At 37.0% G+C, this 14,478-nt stretch overlaps 1 protein-coding gene across 1 annotated transcript in view; it reads left to right on the top strand.

Annotated features, from left to right (window-relative positions):
* The first annotated feature begins 1,263 nt into the window (after positions 1–1,263).
* Positions 1,264–14,478, top strand: part of BCHE (butyrylcholinesterase) — a 29,050-nt gene continuing 15,835 nt past the window's right edge. Inside the window, exons 1-2 of the mRNA XM_005149493.2 lie at positions 1,264–1,397; positions 4,477–5,995. Coding sequence (XP_005149550.1) covers positions 4,482–5,995 — 1,514 coding nt within the window. The 5' untranslated portion in view covers positions 1,264–1,397; positions 4,477–4,481. The remainder of the gene's footprint in view (positions 1,398–4,476; positions 5,996–14,478) is intronic.

Below are 14,478 nucleotides of genomic sequence, written 5' to 3'. Positions count from 1 at the left end.
TTCTTATCCTAAAGGTAAACAGTAAAATTAGTGGGAGAAACCGAATGAGCATGCTTTGTTAAGATTTTCACTATTAAAACATTCTTTCATTTGCTAGCTTTTAAAAATAATTTGTAGTCTCCATATTTAGGTCTATAAACTTCATAGTTAACTTTTTATTTCTGCTTTATTCCTGTTCAATGCATTGCCAAATATTGCTTTTGTGTAATTGAAACAGAACTGTAGTTTGATTATTAAACAGAGAGATTGTAATTGTCTTCAGCTCTAATGGGGTAAGCAAAAGCTCTCAGTAAAAGTAAACCTGAAACAGTGAAAAAGTTTCCTTTTTTTCCAGAGCAGAACTAGAGAGACAATGCTAGGGGGCCAGCAGCCTCACCACCAAGGGGTGGTCATTTGCTTTCAAGTGGTGGCTTGAGGATGTGGGTTTGACAAGTTATTTTGCAAGTGGTTTTATGCAGCCTATTTATTTTCTCCACCCTTCTTCTCTATTCTGCCTTCATTTGTACCTCAAAATATTTGAGATCTAAATGTTCCCCCTGCATTACGGGACATGTCTGTAGCTGCAACCCTGACAGCTCTGACCTGCAGTTTAGACTGGTTTTGCTTCTGAAGTGCTGAATTGTGGTGGAAACAATGCTTAAAAGGTTCAGGCAAAAGGAGAGTATCAGGTGTACTAAGCAGCATGGGTGATTTCGTATTTGAAGCCTAAGAGCAGGGAGAAAACAGCGTGTGACACCATATGAGTATCATTTTTAACCCTAACATCAGATGAGGACAATGAAGCTTTCTGCTGTATCCTGCAGATGGCCATGAGTCAAGTAATGCAACTGATGCTTGCCAGTTGTTGACATGTCTGTGCAGAGGACACTCCTTTTTTATCTGCCACAGTTGCTTAAACCCAAAAATAACTCCTTATCTTACAGTGAAAAGTTTGAGGTACTTTAAAATGGCTCTAACCTTGAGCTGTACAACAACAAAAAAGTACAGGTAAGATTGGTGCTCTGGGCAAGCTGAGGGAAAGAGAGGCAGGATTTTATTATGTTTATATTTCTGTTTATCTATCTATATTTAAAAATTGTTCCATTCTAAGAACAAATCACTATCTGTTCCCTTTCCTGTAGAAGCTCTTTCCTTACTTGCTCCAAAATGGGTTTATCTCTGTAGCATTTGTACAACTATACGAATAGCCTTTGAGCGGATGTCAGACTGTAAGGAACGGCTGCCTGCAGATCAAGTTGCTGCTGCCAGCTCTCGCGAGCTTTGTGTCAGAAACAGTTGATTATAATGACAGCACTGTCCAATTTACGTGCTGAAGCAGCAGCTGCATCTGCGTTTTCCCTGAAGTATTCAAAGATCCTGACTCTTAAAAACTTTGTAGTTCTTGTAATAGAAGTGGGGTAAGTGATTCTCTATTTACACATCTCTGTCTGCCAGATTAATTTACAGTTCAGCTTGATTTGCAAGGGGATTGGGAACTTTTAAAAGCTCTGCCCATTTGTTGCTCTCTTGGGAAAACTGCTATGCAAACAGAGCTAGTAAGCAGGCATGTGTATCAGACCTTGGCATTATCCAAGGGATCCTGGGCTAAGTAAATTAAGCTAAGCTAGAAATCACTTATTAATTCAACCATCTCTTCTATTTAAATAGTGATTATATAGTCTTGTGTATAGATTTCTTGCCTGGGTGAAGATTTGCAAGGAGAAGAAATAGTCATTGAAATAAATTGTGTTCCCTTGCTGAATAAGAATAGAAAAGTATAGCCTGTTTAACTTTTGCTGGAGGAAAGTACTACAGCAGCAGCTTTTTAAAGTATGCAAATACATTATGTGATATGTCTCTGCTCAGTTAATGCTGATGAGCTAAAGCAATCTTCTGACCCTTTTATTCGCACAGTAATAATTGTAATGTTTGTTTTGCTCAGTGTGCTTTATGTTGTTGAATTTGTTTTAATGCAACATTAAAACCTTATTAAATGTAATATTTGTCATACATTCAGGGTGTAATAATAATCCTCTTTCTCTTTCTACTTTAGTTAATATTAGCTGGGTAACTTGAGACAAGTGCTCTCATTCAGCAACACAAAACTTTTGCATTTTTCTGTGATCTATTTAAAACTTTTTTTTTTAAATGCCACCTGTTCTTTTGAAGAGCTCATTAAAATTTTTTTTTTCATTTTTTTTCTTGCTAAAATTCTTGTCTAAAACTTCTCAGGGTGAAAATGTATGCTTCTCTGTTTTGCAATGCTAGTGTTTTCCTCCCATCCTTTTCCTTTTAAGTTAACAGGAAAGTAAAGAGGGGACTTAATTTAACTACTTAGATATTGAAAGCTTTAGGAACTTCAACATCTCTTGCTTTTTTAGGGTCATTTTCTCTTCTTCGTAATGATGAAGTTTGAAATTTTATTATTTCCAGCTTGGTTTTGTTGTTTGGTCCTGGGTGGTATTTTAGAAGTGAATATGTGAAGAAAATCAGTGTCAGCAAAACCACAGACTTGCAGAAATTACTTCTCCTATCTCACAATGCTGTGCATTGGATGCTCAAGTACCATATCCTTGCCACTTACATTTCTCACAGCCACCCCAGTTGCCTCAGTTGAATGTGAGACAGGGTGAAGGAGTTTAGCCTTAAACTAATCCTTACGTAACATTCCTCACCCAGCCTTTTAAAGATTTTATTACAGGAATGAACCGAACAGAAATGACTGGCACATAGAGATAGGAGCTAAATACCACTAAATTATATGAGACTCCTGTGAGGCTACTGCATGCTGACAGAGCAAGCTTCTGCTTACCCAAACTTACTGGGAGCTGCTGGACCATGTGAGTCATCTAGATTGACCACTCATATCTCTAAAGTTTAGCATATATGGGGGCATTTGTTTCTAAAAGTCAAGATGAAGGCTATGTGGAGTGTTAGACCAGCTCTGAAGTCTATTGCCCCCATTTACCACCTTAACTTTTTCTTTTTTTTTAATAAGAGGAGCATAAATGCTTATGTTTTCTAAAATTTATCTATTTTCTACCTGTTGGATGACAAAAATATTTTCCCTGAGGATTCTTCCTTCTCCTTTGATGCTATCTCAAAGTTAGGAGCTTCTCTGTGCACAATCTTTCTTTTTCCCCCTTCCTTTTCCCCCGCCCCCTCCACCATTTTCTTAGTTCATTTCCAAGAATATGCAAACAAGCAGGAGGAGCTCAGATTAAACCACAGCTGTACTTTAAACAGAAATTAGCTTAGTTCCTTTTAAGGACATAAGTGTTTCTCATTAACAAAGAATAGCCTGTTTAAAGTGGCAGGACAGAGTACACTATGCATGACAGGGCAACAAACAAAAAAATAGAAGCTTTGTTGAGCATTTTCAAATATGTATACCATAGAAATGGGTTTTAGCAAATAGTATTTTTCTGAGTTTTTACTTTCAAGGGGAAGATACTGGGGGTTTTATAGCATTTGAAAATGTTGGCTTAAATAGCAGCATTAGCATGCTTAAATGGGGTACATAATAAACATCTATACCCTTAGCTTTAGGATAATATTAATTATCACTGAAAGTTTTCAGGAAGCAAATGCCAGGCTATAGTTAAATTATTGGGCACCACCTACACATTAAAGAAAACCTTGGCTTTTTAGGAGTTGAATATTTATTCTAAGTAGTAGAAGTGCAACTACTTTTCATACTATGATGGTTATAAACTTGGTTAAATTGCTTCAGATAAAAAGATCTCAAAAGAAATATTTTATTTAGGTCTCTGTACACCAACTGACATTCAGTTCAGAAGTCCTTCATGTACTTCACTTGTTCAAGCACTTTCAGATCTTGCAGCATAGGAATAGGACAGTGAAATCACCCAGTGCTTTGAGTTTATAACAATGCCATCTCAATGGCATCTACTATGAGACTAGCATATAGTTCAAAATTTATGTTGACCTGGAAATCCTTGGATTAAAACTAGGCTTCAAGCTCCTTTTAAGTGTTCATGGGATGTGTGTTTATGTGCAGAAAAGTCTGTGCCTAATGATGTTTATTATCACATTATTGATTTGAGAATACGAATGCCAAAGTAACCTCTAACAGAATAATGGCTAGTCTGGCATGACATTTTCTGTCACAGATCATAAAATTTCCTGTTTGTCATGCCAGTGGAAATGCAAGTGGTTAAGTCATCTGCTAACTGAAGTAGCCAGAAACGGGCTTATATGACATTTATCTTCCCTGGTCTGTCTTCTTCAGTTCTATGGGTTTTTTTAGGAACTGAGTTTATCTGAAGGACTGTAACAAATACTAAATACCAAATGCAGTCTTCACAACACAACTAATAAGCATTTATGATTAAAGAGTTCTGAACTTTGTGCAGCAGCACCACCTTATTTTCAGTGCCCTTGGGATGATCTACACCCATTTTGACTAAGCTGTTTTGGCTCTGGTACTAATACATTACAATACTAATTCTGGATTTCTTTTTTCCTATGTTTCAGGCATCATGGTTTGGACAAACAGCACAAGTCTCTATGCCAGATTCCTTATGGGATTTCTTCTGTATATGTTTGTCAGGGAGGTAACGCCTGAAGATAACATCATTACAACCAAAAAAGGCAGAGTCAGAGGAATGAGCCTTCAGGTACTGGGGGGGACTGTGACAGCCTTTCTTGGAATACCTTATGGACAGCCACCCATTGGTAAACTGAGATTTCAAAAACCAGAGCCTCGTGAGAAGTGGTCAGACGTATGGGATGCCACAAAACATGCAAACTCTTGTTACCAGCTTATAGATACGACTTACCCAGGATTTCCTGGATCTGAGATGTGGAATCCAAAAACTAACCTAAGTGAAGACTGCTTATACCTTAATGTATGGGTCCCTTCTCCCAAACCCAAGAATGCAACTGTCATGGTGTGGATATATGGTGGTGGCTTTGAGACTGGGTCAAGTTCCCTACCAGTCTACGATGGCAGGTTTCTGGCCAGAGTAGAAAGAGTCATTGTAGTTTCCATGAACTACAGGACTGGTGCATTAGGATTTTTGGCTTTGCCAGGAAACAAGGAAGCTCCTGGAAATGCAGGTTTATTTGATCAAAGATTAGCACTTCAGTGGGTCCAGGCGAACATAGCAGCATTTGGAGGCAATCCAAAAAGTGTGACTATATTTGGAGAGAGCGCTGGCTCGGCTTCTGTTAGCTACCATATCCTTTCTCCTAAAAGCCATCCTTTATTCACAAGAGCCATCATGCAAAGTGGATCTGCAAATGCCCCTTGGGCTGCAGTAACAGCATCTGAAGCCAGAAACAGAACAGTAGCTTTAGCTAAACAACTCCAGTGTCCCACCAGCAATGAGAAAGAGCTAATTCTCTGCCTCAAAGACAAAGACCCAAAAGATATAGTGGAGAATGAAATTTTTGTTGTAACATATCACTCTCTTTTGCAAATCTATTTTTGTCCAACTGTGGATGGTGATTTTCTCTCTGACATGCCAGAAACATTGATTGAGAATGGCCGTTTCAAACAAACACAGATCTTAGTTGGTGTTAATAAAGATGAAGGATCAGCATTTCTGGTATATGGAGTCCCTGGCTTCAGCAAGGATAGTGATGGCTTGATCAATAAAACAGAATTTGAAACAGCTTTAACTGTGTCCTTTCCAGAAGCAAGCCAACTTGCAATAGAATCGATCATTTTTCAGTACACAGATTGGGAAAATGAGCAAAAGCCAGAACAGTACCGTGATGCCATGGATGATGTTATTGGTGACTACAACATAATATGTCCTGCAATAGAATTCACAAAAAAATTTGCACATCTAGGACACAATGCATTCTTTTATTTCTTTGAACATCGATCCTCAAAGCTTCCTTGGCCAGAGTGGATGGGAGTAATGCACGGTTATGAGATCGAGTTTGTGTTTGGATTGCCCCTAGAAAGAAGAGTGAATTACACCAAAGCTGAGGAAATCTTAAGTCGATCCATGCTGAGATACTGGGCAACTTTTGCAAAAACTGGGTAAGTTTACTGTGGAAGTTTGTTTGATTGGTCAGATGCTTGTTGTTTCACAGGCAGTAAAAGCTTAACTGTTTTGGTGGTAATTTTAAGCCTGGTGAGAATGATGAGGAAGGATTAATTGTTCGGCTAGCCAGAATTCCTATTTATTTCTGATAAAAACACTGTCTTAGTAAAACAAACTGTTGATGTATAGCTTATTGTATTGTATGGGCTTAAGAAAACAATGAGCATCCACACATAAAAGCAAATGCCAATTTTTTATTTTTTTATTTTTTTTTCCATAACAGCAGTTGTTACAAAGGAAGCTGATGGCTTAAAGTTTTAGAAGCAGAATATTTCAAATTCTGGTAGTGACTTCCAACAGTAGACGTAAAAGTAAAAAGCCCAACTTCCTTTAAGATGTAATTGGTCAGAACATGCATGTGTATAATATGGAGGTATATCATGTTCACATGAAGTGATTGGGATTGCAGGATGTTCTTTTCAGAAAGCCTATCTTCCCATGTGTACTGTAAGTATAAGTCCGGGTTTCACTGAAGCAGATAAAAAATTACTTGTTATTACAATTAAACTAATCTTTAAGTGAAATATATGCCAGCCTGTATAAAAAGCAAATAGCCATATTTCATTTGGATGTTTGAAATGGATTAAATACAGCTCCTCATTAGGTCTATTTAGCTGGCATCCAAGAGAAGTAAGACAGCCCTCGCTCTGCTTGGCAGGGCTGTGGAGTTCTCAACACAATATTCATTCTGAAATGAAAACATTTCCATGTGGTAAGAAAAACAGCCACTACTACAGTTATGTAGTCTCAAGGCTGAAAGCCTGATGGGATGGGAAGTTAGCTTGTCTTCTCACAGGTTTAGTTTGTGCTCTCTCCTGAGAAAATAATATATATAAAAATCTGTACATGACAGAACATGCAATCACAATCCTAATTCACACTTTAAATCATGTCATTAACTCAAATGTTTAAATCCTGCATCAATTTTACTTCCTTGGTGCACTTTTGTTTTGTGAAGGATACCTAGATTCGTAAAGGCTGAAATCAACTTTGGAACAAAGCTCCAAGGTGAACTAACAGCTTATTTTTATATATTTGTTTTGCTGGGTATTTTTAAACAGATATGCTTTTCAACAGGTGTGATTGATTTTTTGCCTTGGTATGTAGGAATGTTAATTACAATTAATGACTTTATCCCCTTTATTTGTTGAAGCCTGTAATACATTTTTTACTCAGTGGTGAGAATATTAAAACTCAGAATATTTATATATAGATAGTTATATTCATCAATGCACAATGTTTTGATACAGGTTTTCTTGTAAAATTCAATCTAAAATTTAATCTATGAGCTCTTTTTGCTTCCCTCTTTATTCAGAGCCTGATGACACCACTTTATATGCATTTGGTATGAAAGACTGTAGCACAGAGAAAAGCATTCAGCAGGGGTGTACATTCTGGAATTGAGCTGTGTGGTTGATTTATCTGTGCCAAAAACGCGTCTGATAGATTCCCAAGATGAAGACTGCAGAATGAGGTCAGGTAAAGCTTGGTAACAATTCCTGCATCACAAAGACGTGCTATGACAACACTGCATTGAAGCTGGTGTCATTAGGTCCTTAGTGGAGAGCAAAGTGAGTGAAGTTTCCTAATTACATACTGCAGCTTTATATCCTGTCCTGCAGGAGTTTACAATGAGGATCTTAAAGCAGACGTAACAGATCTTTCCATTAAACAGAACTATTTCTTAGTAGGAAAACAAAAATTCAAGTCTATACTAGATTTCGCAGAACAATATTTACATTTCTGTGAAGTATTGTTTTCCAGTGGATTATATTGATATATTTAACTTTTATGTATATATGTATATAATTTTTATGCATACATATATACATATTAAAATTTCAATAACCTGCTATGCAAAGTAGAGTACGCTGTCTCTGTCACTGCAGTTAGCTAAAATTAGACAACATAAGGTACATTCAGGTTTAAGCTTATAGAAGACAGTCCCATCATCTAGTCTGATTATCATTTGCATAATAGATTAACCTAGCGATTGAATTTCAAGTGGTTTCCACAGCAAACAGCAAATAATCTTTTCCATTGCCTCCACCTTAATTATGAAAACCATCGGTATTAAGGTAAACAATATAATCACGCAATTTATGTAACAGTAAAGGATCAGATCAGCAGTAACTGGCTATATGACACTTTCCTTGTCATTCAGAACACAGATCCCTAAGGTTCTGTAACACTTTACTCATAGTGTGTAGCAAGTTGGGAAATAATAAAAAATAAAAATTCTTAATAATTCCAAAAGTTATATGATAGATGATCCTTGTTTTCCTGACACCTTTGACCATGCAGTAAACATTTACAAAGAAATGGGGAAGCCCCATTTGACATGCTGTTTATTGTAAATTCTGACATGATCAAAAGGCAAGCATCTGAGGGGAAAATTACTTTATCATTGATGTCTTTAGTAGATGAGGAGAAAATCAAGCAAAAATATGAAAATCAGAAATATTTTACAACATAAATTTTAGTGAGGGTGTTTGACCAATATTCTAATGTGCAGAAGTACAAAAATACAACTGAGGGAAGAGCAGGAAAGAAGATACAAAGGAGTCAAAAAAACTGAGAGATTGGTTTTCTTCTGGTACTTTCTGGTTGGGGGAGATCAAGAGACAGCTCAGCTCACCACATACAGAACTGTTTCTCACAAGGGGTCTTCAAGCCCCTACTTTGACCTAATGACCTCTATTTTTCATTCTGTCATAAGCACTAGGCATAAAACTGATGATGACACTTTTCAGAGGTATTCCCTGTAGGAGCATTTTCTGTTTCTGTCATGGTTTAACCCCAGCTGGCAACTAAACATCACCCAGCCAGTTGCTCACCCTCCCACAGTGAGATGGGGGAAGAGAACTGGAAGAGTAAAAGTGAGAAAACTCATGAGAAATACATAACGATATGTAAGAACAAAAGAAAAGATGTTAGGGAGAAAAAGAGAACTGACTCCTTCAAAGGAATCCAAGAGTATATGTGAAACTCTTAATTTCTACATTTCTCAGTAAACAAAAGAAGACTTGTCAGCCAGTCCAAGAGTTCCCCCTCGACCACCATACCCATCAATGATTGATGCCATTTTCCAAGTCTCTAGGCTCTTCTTATTTCACATCCTTGCTAAAAATAAATATTAGTGATAACAGTCTCTTTCTGCTGGAAAAAGAAAAGGAATAAATATTTTCTCTTTTTGAATATGAATGGGGAATGGGAAATATAGATGATTCAGCAGGACATGTGAACAGACATTTTTTCTGTCATAGAATCATAGAATAGTTAGGGCTGGAAAGGACCTCAAGATCATCAAGTTCCAACCCCCCTGCCATGGGCAGGGACACCTCACACTAAACCATATCACCCAAGGCTTCGTCCAACCTGGTCTTGAACACTGCCAGGGATGGAGCATTCACAACCTCCCTGGGCAACCTATTCCAGTACCTCACCACCCTAACAGGAAAGAATTTCTTCCTTATATACAGTCTAAACCCCTGCTGTTTAAGTTTCAACCCGTTACCCCTTGTCCTATCACTACAGTCCCTAATGAATAGTCCCTCTCCAGCATCCCTGTAGGCCCCCTTCAGATACTGGAAGGCTGCTATGAGGTCTCCACGCAGCCTTCTCTTTTCCAGGCTGAACAGCCCCAACTTTCTCAGCCTGTCTTCATATGGGAGGTGCTCCAGTCCCCTGATCATCCTCGTGGCCGTCCTCTGGACTTGTTCTAACAGCTCCATGTCCTTTTTATGTTGAGGACACTAGAACTGCACACAATACTCTGACTTCATACACAAATATCCCTCTTCAGTACCCAAGGGAATAGTGTCATTTTTTAGGAATCTGAAATACATTTATGAGGTCTAACATTCGTGCAGACCTTCCTGAAACATTCTCCTTTGGCAATAAACTTTTCACTCAGGAGATTCCGTGTAGATTCATTATCCAGAATAGGATTCAGGAGTTTAAGAACCCCTTGGAACTATGGATACAGTATAAACCTTGTTACTGCACACAGGCATAGGCTGCTAATCACTGTCTGCAATATTTGCCCATGTAAATAATGTTGTTTCATATTGCATAGTCTGAGAATAATTAAAAAATAAAATAAAACAAAGTACTTCAACTGCTGTTCAAGCAATTAACACAAAGTAGCTTGAAGAAAGTACAGATCAGTAGTGATGTTTAGGATCAATCCTTTGGATTATTTCTACCTAATAATGCTTGAAGATAGACTACAGGTCAGAGGTAAGCACCTACCATGGAAATGTGGCTAAGCACGCTGGCGGCATGCGTAACTTACCCTCAGTTACACACTCTCCAGCAGATCCTTGTATTTAAGAACACTGGCAATTGAAGATCAATTGTTAGCTTTAAAATGATTTGATAAAGTTCCAGATGTCATTAAAACTGGACTGGCAAAGAGGTGTGGTCAAATGGTATTCAGCCTCAGTAAGATTATGTTTGTGTATAAGTAAAGTTCACTTTAACAATATTAAGTCAGTTTGCAGTAGCCTTCTGAAGGCTCTCTGTCACACTTTAAGTGACATGACTGTGAAAGAATTTAAATTTCTCTTTCTAAACACTTTTAAAATTAATTTCTCTGCTGCATTTCTGTTATTCTTCAGAAAGCTTTTGAAAGTAAGTGACGCTAACAGGTACTATCAATCATAAGCGGCAGAATGCTCTGCTAACTCTAGTGAGAGGAAGTTTTATTTATCATGAAAAAAATGTATGGCATCCCAATCACTGGGTGCTTGGCTATGCCTTTTGCATTATTTTATTCATTATATTTGGTATCTGTATTGTTTAGACATGAACAACATAAAGTGACAAAGAGACAGACAAATCAGATGAGATGAAAAATAATAATGTAGTGGAACATACAAAGATAATATTTTTAAGGCTTTGTGAAAAAATATTTTGGCTAAGAGGAAAATGGCAAAACTTGTCTCACTGCCAGTTTTACAACTGCTGAAACAAATCTTTACAGCTTTTTCTATAAAGTAAAGCCTTTGAAATATTTCCTTCTGTATTTTAGGGGAATTTGTGAGGCTTTGATTGTTCCACTAAAGCTCTGAAGTACTTTGCCTGGTTATTATTGCCTTTCCCTGATGTTCCACTGGTAGACATATAATAAATTTCAGTGCTTTTGTTACCAATTTATCACAACATTTTTATAGAGAGTAGTTTCAGAGCGATGAGAACAAAAACAACAGCCTCATATAGAGTCCAGACACCACATTGAACTGGGGACCTATATACTCTATGTATGGAAAGCAATGAATATACCAGGGGTGGGGTGGTGAAATGTAAAAAGCTCCAACCACTTTTAATTTTTTAACAGTTTTGAAACTGGGTAGTTTTACATATGACTAAGCCATTTCAAGGTAAGAAATTTACTGTGAGTTGTATTTCTTCCTAAGATTAGCCCATGTTCACAGGCCAGAAAGACACTCAGCTGAGACCTGGTTCTGATCTCCCACCATGTCTTCGAATGCACTGAAGCTGCAGAACAGTGGGATCAAGATGAAGTTTTCCCTGAGGCTGCTATTTCTGGCATCTCATGTTCATCACGAATAAGTAATTTATCATCTTAACTAGTGATTTGACTGGATCAGGTCAAGAATACAGAATAAAAAATTTCTGGGTGTGAAGCAAGTAACAAAGAAGTATAAATGAAGCATGACAGATTTTTCTAAAAGTACAAAAAGATATATAGAAAGTCTTAACTTCCAATTTTAGGAAAAAACAAAAATCTAATTTTGACCCAAAAGGGCAGATGCATTCTCATGCTCAGTCTTTCATGAGAATAATTTGAGCCATGAAAAAGCTTGTGGAAATCATAGGAATGAAAAATACTACTCCTATTTCTCCACCTTCATTTTTGGTTTTGGAGTTCTTAAAAGAGACTCATCATCTTTTCTAGAGTCCACACGTATTGTTATATTCAAAAGCAGTAATGGACTCATCTTTTTTAGGAATCTATTTGGAAATAGTGCATCATGGAACAAATCAATAACTAGAGAGCTGCATTTGGCAGCTATATCTCTCTGGCCAGAGATAATCTAGGATTAAGGATTACTTTCCCAACATCATAACTTTTGCAGGCATGTAAATACATGGTTGCAAAGGTCACTGTGAAATTCTAATTAAGGGTAACCCATGGTTGAGTCTCTTTTTAGGCCACTCTTTTGTGCTGCTTTTCTGCAGCTTAGTCCTTGTTTCAGCATCAAAAGGCAGAAATTGAAGTTTAAAAGGTCTACAAACCCCATTTTTCCAGATGGTTCTGGAGCACTAATCTGAAGTCCTAGTGAGAAATTTCACATGAAGAATGGAAACCTTTTGGTACACATTTTAATTTACTCCCCAGCACAAGAGATTGGCTTGTTTCAGGGAAGTGGCAAAGGGGAGAAAAGAGGAAATGAGGAGCAATAGAGGTTACTTAACACCATATTTTTGAAGGTAGCTCAATATGGTGTTTATTTTTTTTTTCAATCAGCTGCAAGAGAAGGCAGTTGTGGGTAAATGTAGTTAGCAATTTAGTCACAGGATCTGTGAGATTCTGTCCCCACAAATCTAGAAGCTGCATAAGTAGAAATCAGGCATTTCATGCTGATTAGTGATGTTACACCATTATGTGCTAGCACAGATGTAAAATTAAAAGTTGCCATTGTCTGCTTTTGCAGACATCTCTGGCTGCCATCTGTGTTCTCTACCTTTCCTTGAGGGAACATGACAAAATTTCATATCATACAAACTAAAGAGTGTTGCCTCAAGTTTACACCACAGAGATCCTTTTTCAGCTGCTGCTGTTCAAATACTGCAATTCTTACTTTAACTAATTAAGTTTTAAATATCTGTCCCTCGTATATGTTATTCACCATGTTTTCTCGAGGAGTAACCTCCAAATGAATTTTCTATACAGCTGGAAATTCTGAGAGGTTTAGCAGTTGAGTTGTTTTTTTTTTTCCTTAGTTTTGAAGTACTCTGCATATTCTAATTTCCACAAAAGCCCCTTCAGTTTTGAAGAGAATTACTTTGTATATGTTCAGATATCCTTTCCTCTTTACATATTATTCTTCTTAAGAACATGCATTTCATGAGTCTCAGTCCAAATTTCTGGTATTTGGAGATCATCTTCTTGTTGTAATCCAAATCAGATTCAGATAATGTTATTAATGCTGGGATATAATTTGAATTTGTTTATCAAAGAAAGGTACGTGCAACTTCCACTTCTAAAATTCAAACCTACAATGAATTAATAACAGAGATAAGAAAATAACTTAATATTTTTATTTTATTTTAAAGATCTTTCGGGGGGAGTTACAGACACAATATCATCTTATTTACATTCTCCATCATGAAGTACCAGTGTTTCTGTTTGAGGTGAATCAATAACATATAGGCACACTACTGAAACCTACCTAATAGTTTCATTTAGAAGACTGCTGCATTTGGCCTAGACTATATGGTAGTTGTAGTTGAAGTTTGTGACTCATGCTCTTCCTACTGTTTACAGAAATAAAACAGTGGCAGTAGTGGAAAATATCAAAAAAAAAAGTGCTACTATGATGAAGTCTATCTGGACACAATAGATCTAGATTATTTTATTTGATGCAGGGCTATGTGAAGCATCCATCTTGAAGAGAAATCATTATTAGGGCAATTACAATTGAAAACAAATCTCAAACATTATGTCCTAGAATGGTATCCACTACACAGTCTGTATTGAAGATTTGTTCTCTAGAGAAAAGGAAAACATTGAATCCATTTATCTAACAATTTCTGAGTGTCTGGGAAGAACTATTAATGGAGAGAAAGCAAGAGATGGAAACAGCAACCATATACATATGAGCATGGTATTCACTCTTTCTCATGACCAACAGGGCTGACAAATTTTACCAAAGCCAGTGGGAACTTAAAACACAGTATTAATAGTTCCACAGCAATAAAAACATTTTTCTCTCCTTTTACACACACTCTTTAGGTTTGTCCCAGGGAGCAATTCTGGTTAAGACTCTATGTAAGTTTACGTTTTTCCAGGTCAAGAGAGGTAAGGTTGTAGAAAAGATAAAACAGTTTCAGAGGATGAGTAAAAGGGCTAGTGCCATGTGCCTTCCTGTCTACTTACTCTTTTATTTACCTTCTATGGAAGTGACTTCCTCCTTCAAGGTCCCAGTAGGGTTCAGCACCTTCTTCCATTTACAAATAGCCCTCTTCAACCTCTACAAGTGAGACTGAAAACTATAGTATCATTTGATTTCTTGCTGCAGCTAAGAATGAAGAAAAAAACCCAAAATTCAATAAAAAAAAAACCTACAGCTTTGAAAAGCAGGTTTTGAAAGCTAAAATTTGTGCTGTAAGAAACTTACATAAGGACCTTACAAAATACTTTATTGGAACATCATAAAAAAAGGGGGGA

The sequence above is a fragment of the Melopsittacus undulatus genome, chromosome 6, assembly GCF_012275295.1.
Source record: "Melopsittacus undulatus isolate bMelUnd1 chromosome 6, bMelUnd1.mat.Z, whole genome shotgun sequence".
Lineage (NCBI taxonomy): Eukaryota > Metazoa > Chordata > Aves > Psittaciformes > Psittaculidae > Melopsittacus > Melopsittacus undulatus.
The sequence above is the reverse complement of the archived record's forward strand: the minus strand, read 5'-3'. Positions and strand labels throughout refer to the sequence as shown.